Genomic DNA, 8,039 nt, shown 5'->3' on the forward strand with positions numbered 1-8,039 from the left:
AACTTTGGTTCTTCCTCATTTCAGCAAAACTCGGGAGGAGCTGTGTCTAGTGACGCTGCTGGTAGTACAGCACAAAACTCTCACAAGGAAACTTCTACCAAGGACAAAGCGAAGATCTCACCAGATCCTAGCGATGTTAATAGTCATCACAAGACTCGAACCCATGATACGGCACCTAAACCTTCTTCTCTCTCGTAGTGGTAGATAACCAATACTCAATGAATTGTGGTGAAGCTATGTGGGTCACTTTATGTTATGTCTTCATGAGGCTGAGTGCACCCTGAAATCCAGGGATAAGAAGTTCGTCACCGAGAATCGAACCCGGGAGCTTCCAAGTGAAAGTCGAGTGTGTTATCCTTCAGTCAGCAGCGGCTGTAGAGAGTAGAGATGTATGAGGAGGTGCTAGATGTATAGGAAAATGTCCCCATTGTGAAATCTGGTTAATTTTACTATCTCTGATTAACCTTAGCTGAAAAAAAGTTGATTAAACATAATCCATGACGAAAATTATTACTTCTTTGAACTCTGTCATATTATACTAACAACTAATCCTGAATTAACCTTGTATAAAGAAAATGATCAAATGAATCCATGACTTTGATTAATTAATTTTATTATTACTCCTTGATAATAATATTACTTTCTAAAATGCCTCCTCCTGTTTGTAAACAAGGGAGAGGGTTATGAAACTCCACAATACTCTGTCTCATTATCTTACCTACTTAATTTTATTTTTGTTCACTGTAATGCCCGCCATTCATGATCAGACCATCTGACAGACCGCGGTCTATCAGACAGTTGCAACGTGTGTAGAGGGAAAAGCTGCAGACCCAGGTTTTTCAGACGGTCTGAGGGTGAGTGTCAGGCATTAGGGATTAGGGTGAAGTTCTTGATTTTGCTCTTTACTGAGAGCGTATTTCCAAAGCACAATACTTTTTTTACTCCGTACGTTCAGTTGTCCATTATGTCTAAATTGTCTGAAACATTTTTCACCGTAATGGAAAGGGCCACTAATTATTATAATTAAACGCGAAAAAATACCTCGCACGGATGAAGAAGAAAAAAATACTGGTTAAAGTTGGATTTTTTTTTCTCAACTCTCTAAAATAAAAAGCACTTAAAAGATTTAAAGTTTACAAAAAAATAATGATCAAATGAATCCATGACTTTGATTAATTAATTTTATTATTACTCTTTGATAATAATATTATGTACTTTCTAAATTACCTCCTCCTGTTTGTAAACAAGGGAGAGGGTTATGAAACTCCACAATACTCTGTCTCATTATCTTACCTACTTAATTTTATTTTTGTTGATGTTTTTTGTCTCAAATCGAAATTGTCTATTTTTATAAAAATCGAATTTTTTTCGTTCGTTCTTTTTTACACAAAATTTAAAACTTGTAGTTGTAACTTTGTCTCAAATCGAAATTGTCTATTTTTATAAAAATCGAATTTTTTTCGTTCGTTCTTTTTTACACAAAATTTAAAACTTGTAGTTGTAACTTTCAAATGTTTTATTAACACAGTGCAAGCGTTGCATTTTTGTTAAACTCAAAGTTAAATTTAACTTGAGAGTTAATTTTAACTGGAAAATCTGGTCAATAGGAAATTTCTAAGAATTTGTTGATTCATTTAAATTTTCCGCTGGGATAAAGCTCATTGCATTCTCTTTTTATATTCTCTGTATAAAATTAAGTTTTCGAGGTGCATTATGAGATTCTAAAGTCCCTAAGTTTAGGTACATACCTACATAATATGATGATCTAAGGATCTCTGTTTTAATATTTTGCAGCTTGTAGTCCCATTTAGAGGACTTCAAACATGTTGTACAGAAAAAGAAAATCAATGTTACCCCTGTCATACAGTATTGATTTATTCTATACAGAATTCTATTCTATTTTTTCTTTAAATTAATTTCATTTTGTTTACTTTTATTCGTTTTTATTTTTTTTTCTTTTTTATGATTCTCATTTTTACTTTTTTATTATTATTTTTACACATAATTTAGTATTATTTTTCTTTAATATTATTCATGGATTAAGTTCATATTTTTGCCAGTTTGTATTATTACATTCCTTTTTTATATACATTTCTTTTATTTTTTTTATTTTACATTATACACAGAAATTTACGTTTTTGGTAACTAACTTTTATATTGTAAATTAAAAGAGATTAAAATGACAATCTTTGCTGAGTTGTAAATAAAGGGAATGGTTTTTTAAAATGCAGAATTGTAAAAGATGAAAATGAAGGGTAGATACCAAATCCGGACAGAATAAATTGATAAACAAGTTTATATTCTTAAAAACTTCTTTATCAAAGCTTGATAAAGGTAAATGACACTATAATATAATTTATTTCTGTTCATGATGTAAATTTGATACCCTGCTTCATTGATTGTGTCATACTGCAAGATGATTTAATAAATGTTGTTTTTTGTGTAACAAAAATAAAACTAACTTTTGTATGAATCTGTTGTAAAGTATTTTCATTGTACATGTTTTCTTTTTCCTTTTGTTAGGTTTCTAAACTTTTCAGAAGAATTGAACGAACAAAAGTGAGCATAAAGTTTTAACTCGACGATTTTGAGTTGAGCTTGTTTATCTGATGTTGGTGAAATTTGGCAAACATGTTCATCAGCATCATCACATAAAAGAAGCTCCTTTTCTGGGTCGGTTCTTTTCTATTCAAGAGGATCTGTAACTGGTGAGGTCTCATCATTCCGAAATCGAAGAAAGAAGGATAGGAGAAAGTCAGCTACCCTCCAAGGCTGGCCTGAACTACCTTGCATAGAATACAAGAAAAGCGGAAAGTAAAAATGCCAGCTAGAGTTTACCTCATTTACTTATAAACATATATGATACAATTATTAAACTTTATAAACAGAAAATATTATATATCACAAAGAAAACTTAATAAATAAACAGGTAGATCTATTCAAGAGGATCTGTAACTGGTGAGGTCTCATCATTCCGCAATTGAAGAAAGAAGGATAGGAGAAAGTCAGCTACCCTCCAAGGCTGGCCTGAACTACCTTGCATAGAATACAAGAAAAGCAGAAAGTAAAAATGTCAGCTAGAATTTACCTCATTTATAAACATATATGATACAATTATTAAACTTTATAAACAGAAAATATTATATATCACAAAGAAAACTTAATAAATAAACAGGTAGATACACCTCTTTAAATTCTATAACTTGACTAGGACTCGAACCACCAATCTCCAAATGTAAAGTCCACCGCTCTAACCACTACACTGAGGTTAGCGGTTTAGCTTAGAGTATTTTCAACAAAAAGGTATTTTACGGAATTCTTTGGGTTCAAGCACCTTAACACCCCCGAGCTGAAATGTAGGTAAGGCCAGAAATTTCCGTTCTATATCCACGCAACCCCATCACTATCACGCTATGCCATGTTTCCTATGCCGCATTGGACCTCAGATTTGGATTTTTCCCAACTTTTTACATAGGAATCGACCATTTATTCATAATTTTTACCCATTTGCAACTCCTCCATTGGATGGGTTAATTTCTCTGATGTGTGGTTAATTAGGCTTCAAATACACTATTTGCCTCACAAATACGTGCACACAGCATAGAAATACATGCATTATCTTATCTAAATCCAGCTGAAGACTAAGGACAAATTTGTGTCCTTGTTGAACGAACGATAGTGAGCACAAAGTTTTAACTCGACGATTTTGAGTTGGGCTTGTTTATCTGATGTTGGTGAAATTTGGCAAACATGTTCATCAGCATCATCACATAAAAGAAGCTCCTTTTCTGGGTCGGTTCTTTAGCTCAAATTCTTTGTGATAAAGCAGAGCTTTTTCACAACTTTTGTGTATATCACATTACTAAGTGCCTCCTTTGCAATAATTTTCCATATTTCAATAATCTCTTTACACTGGTAATGTCGCCACTGGTCGCTATTATATACTTGATTAAAACAGCTATTCAATTTATTGTCCTTACGAGGCTGAGTGCACCCCAAACTCCAAGCACAGAGCCGAAAAAACCTCGGCCCTGCGGCGCCGGGAATCGAACTCTGGCCTCCTGCGTGTATGGTATTTCAATAATCTCTTTCCACTGGTAATGTCGCCACTGGTCGCTATTATTCAATTTATTGTCCTTACGACGCTGAGTGCACCCCAAACTCCAAGCACAGAGCCGAAAAAACCTCGGCCCTGCGGCGCCGGGAATCGAACTCTGGCCTCCTGCGTGTATACACTGTGACTTATATTAAGTCAAGTGTGATACCCCCACTCGGCCAAGGAGGTTGCTTTCCCTGATGAATCACTGAAGTTAAGCAACGCTGTGCGTAGTTGGCATTTAGATGGGTGACTTCCTGGGTATCAATCATATTTCATCCTTTTTTTTAATTTATTGTAGGCAATATAATGTACCTAATTTAAATGTGAGTGTTCCCACGAGACGATTTTTTTTTCCCCGAAGGACGAAGGACAAGTGGGAACGGGCCTTTATCCCCGGTCTGGAGTCGGCCCTGGCCCCCTGGCCGCACTGAAAATTAAAATCAATTTTGGGAACCCCTTGAAAAGAACGGGAAGTTCCGCCATTTTGTTTTTTCCATCTCCAAAACAAAACAAAAATTTTTCATCGAGATTTTTGGTTAGCGTCAGGGAGAAAATCAGGAATTTAAGCAATTTTCCGTGTAATTTCTTAACTTTCCCCTAGATATCTTGTGAAATATTACATTTTGTGTGGATCAAAGCAGTCCCTCGAATTTAAGCAATTTTCCGTGTAATTTCTTAACTTTCCTCTAGATATCTTGTGAAATATTACATTTTGTGTGGATCAAAGCAGTCCCTAACACGTTTGTAAGTAGCTCTATTGTATTAAAGTCATTCCTATCATGTCGTACCGCGCTAATGGTACTGCCGGTCCTGGGCGCAATGATGAGAGAAAACTGTTTGTCGGAGGATTACACAGGAATACTGGAGAGAAGGAAATCAATGACTATTTCAGTCAATACGGTGAAGTAGAGAGTATATCTATCAAGAATGATCCATACACTGGTCAAAGCAGAGGGTTTGCATTTGTTACATACACAACACAGAAAGCAGTAGATGATCTCTTGGCAGCGGGTGACCATTACATTGGAAACAAGAAGATTGACCCCAAGCGTGTCACCAAGAGAGTGAATCCACTGAAATGTAAAATATTTGTTGGAGGTTTAACCACTGAAATCACAGAGCAAGATGTACGAGATTATTTCAGCCAGTATGGATCTATTACCGAGTTCCAGCAACCATTTGATAAAAGCAAAAACATGAAGAAAGGATTCTGTTTCATATCTTTTGATGATCAGAATGTTGCCGATCAAGTGTTGAAGAATCCAAAGCAAGTGATCTGTGGGAAGGAAGTTGATGTGAAGCGAGTGAAGTTCAACCCTGAAACCATGGGATCAGTGTCAGGTGCGGTTCGTGGAGCAGGTGCCAGGGTATCAAGTGCAGGAGCAGCATATGCTGCAGCACCAGGACGAGTAGTAGCATATCCAAGTACATACGCTGGCTATGCTGCCGCAGACTATGGTTACACCGCTGGTAGTTATGATGCATATGCTACAGCATACCCTGGTTATGACTATAGTGCAATGGGTTACGCATACCCTGCACCAGCTGTGCAGACTATGGATACACCGCTGGTAGTTATGATGCATATGCTACAGCATACCCTGGTTATGACTATAGTGCAATGGGTTACGCATACCCTGCACCAGCTGCTTCATATGGAGGAGGCAAGTACCGAGAGGCAGCAGCATACCCACGACATGCACCCTACTAATTATACCCCACATTTCCATTTTGAGTCGCAGACTATGGTTACACAGCTGGTAGTTATGATGCATATGCTACAGCATACCCTGGTTATGACTATAGTGCAATGGGTTATGCATACCCTGCACCAGCTACTTCATATGGAGGAGGCAAGTACCGAGAGGCAGCAGCATACCCACGACATGCACCCTACTAATTATACCCCACATTTCCATTTTGAGTTCAAAGATATTGCAAGAATGCATCTGTTGGGAAAAGTGAAATAAATCCCTATCTCATGGAACATATTCAAGGAATAAATAACTCAGTGAAACATGTAAATATTTTGTATTTTGGTAATGCAAGTACTGCTGATACCCCCTCTTATTGTGAAAAATGTAATATTTGAACTTCTAGGTACAAGTTACCTATTCATTATTCTTAGCGAATAGAACCAGTACAAACTGACAAATGTCCAAACCTCACCTTTTGAAAGTTACTACTACAAAAGTGACTTCTACATTTCTTTACCCTAGTAAAATAATATTAATATCATAAGATTGGTATGTTTAAGAAATACATCCCCTTTGTAATTCTATTTCGAATTATTTTTGTCAACTTTTTCTAAAACATAAATAAAGTTCAATTCTAAGAAAATCTTTTCTTTTTATCCAATTTTTTTTAAAAATGTTTTTCTTTTTTAATCTGATCTCAACTTTATTATTTTAACCTGATAATAGACATTTTGTTTTCTGTTGCATGTATTATTTTACAAGCAAATAAAATATTATTGATACATTTAGGACTTCATTTCACTTCTGTTGCCATAATTATTTCAAAAAATAATAGCATGTTGATTTTTGCTTGATAAAATAATACATGCAATCAGATCTTTTCTTTTTACACTTTTCAATAATTTTACTATTATTAAAATCAAAGACTAATTTAATGAATCAAAATAATTTTGATATTTTTCATTCATTCATATTGAATTTTCAATAAAAGTTACCTCAAAACTTTTTGTGTAAATAATTTTTGTACATACATTTTGAGAATTTTTCCCTGTATAAATGTTTTTTGACTTTCTAAAACATTTTTTGATTGTACATAAGAAATTTTAATGTAAATTTGTAAATTTTTGTCTAAATGGAAAAATTCACTAACAATTTTTTCCCACAAATTTTGCTCAAATGTATTTTTGCTATTAAAAATGTACTTTTTATTAACTTGTGAAGTAAAAGATACATTTTTAATATATGGTCATTTTGTATGAAAGAAAAATACAAAACAAATTTGTACAAGGATTTGAAAGAATTGTCATTTATAATATTGAAATTATTGAATATGTCTGTCTCCTTTCTCAAATCATCATTCTCTCCCTATTGCCAAGTCTGTTTATCATTTAGGCCAAACACTTGCCATTATAGTTGATAGGAATAGGATAGAACTTGAATAGCAGAGATAGCATTTTTTTAAAAGAGGTTTCATAGAGGGATGCCAGATGATTGGAATCCATGTTGGTATCTAGGTAGAATTAAGGTCCATGTTCTCTTTAGGAATTCTTAGATTACGTAGCTCAAGTAAAACATTTGTTAGGGAAATGAAGGAATTCACCCATTATTTTCAGTCTAGCCTACATCCTAGCTCTAGTTACCACCGTCATTATAGCTTGGTTAGGGTCCAAGAAAATCAAACCTAGAGCTTAGACCAGGTGATAGGTACTGATCAATCCAAGCAAGGTATTAACTTCTCTTACCATGTTATTCAAGTAGGAAACCTTTCACTACCTTGGCTGATCCAAAAGCTGTGGAATTGACCCAGAGTTTCCTCCAACATATCCATTACATTCAGGTAAGTACATACTGTATTAGCATGTGAGGAGTATAAACAGTTTCAAATACTTGTTAGCTTGGAGGGTAGCGCGCCTGTCTTGTAAGTGCTAGGTCGCGGGTTCGATTTCCGGCCGGGGCGGATTTTATCCTAAATAGGTAAGGTGTGTTCTCGCACCGACTGGCTCTCTTCTATACTGTCTTTTTTACTTTCTATTTCTTTCTTTGTTTTCGGGACAATGAGACCTCAGCAGACACGGTTACCTCTACAAAAAAAAAAAAAAAAAAAACAATGGGAAAGTTCATGAGTTCTTTTTGTCTGGGGCTGGCGATATAATATTACGTGCCACCAATGTCGGTAATTGCTAGGTCCTCTGCATACCCATGGCATCGGCACCCCAAAATAACCAGCAGCACATATCCAAGAC

General features: G+C 35.2%; 1 protein-coding gene across 3 annotated transcripts; it reads left to right on the forward strand.

Annotated features, from left to right (window-relative positions):
* Positions 1-4,746: 4,746 nt before the first annotated feature.
* Positions 4,747-6,458, forward strand: LOC103514559 (RNA-binding protein squid-like). Of its 3 annotated transcripts, none has more exons than XM_026827497.1 (2): positions 4,747-5,641; positions 5,932-6,458. In XM_026827497.1, the coding sequence occupies exons 1-2, from the start codon at positions 4,879-4,881 to the stop codon at positions 5,997-5,999; spliced, it is 831 nt and encodes a 276-aa protein (XP_026683298.1). In that variant the 5' UTR covers positions 4,747-4,878; the 3' UTR covers positions 6,000-6,458. The 3 variants fall into 3 exon arrangements, with proteins under 3 accessions (XP_026683298.1, XP_026683296.1, XP_026683297.1); XM_026827495.1 differs by having other exon boundaries at positions 4,747-5,821; positions 6,011-6,457; XM_026827496.1 differs by having other exon boundaries at positions 4,747-5,816; positions 6,006-6,457.
* The last annotated feature ends 1,581 nt before the right edge of the window (positions 6,459-8,039 follow it).

Source organism: Diaphorina citri, unplaced genomic scaffold (genome assembly GCF_000475195.1).
Source record: "Diaphorina citri unplaced genomic scaffold, Diaci psyllid genome assembly version 1.1 scaffold1168, whole genome shotgun sequence".
Taxonomy (NCBI): Eukaryota; Metazoa; Arthropoda; class Insecta; order Hemiptera; family Psyllidae; genus Diaphorina; species Diaphorina citri.

Coding starts and splice junctions, on each gene's coding strand:
- LOC103514559 (XM_026827495.1), top strand. CDS start 4,879: ATGTCGTACCGCGCTAATGGTACTGCCGGTCCTGGGCGCAATGATGAG. Junction 5,822..6,010: donor CCCTACTAATTATACCCCAC/ATTTCCATTTTG, acceptor ATTATACCCCAC/ATTTCCATTTTGAGTTCAAA.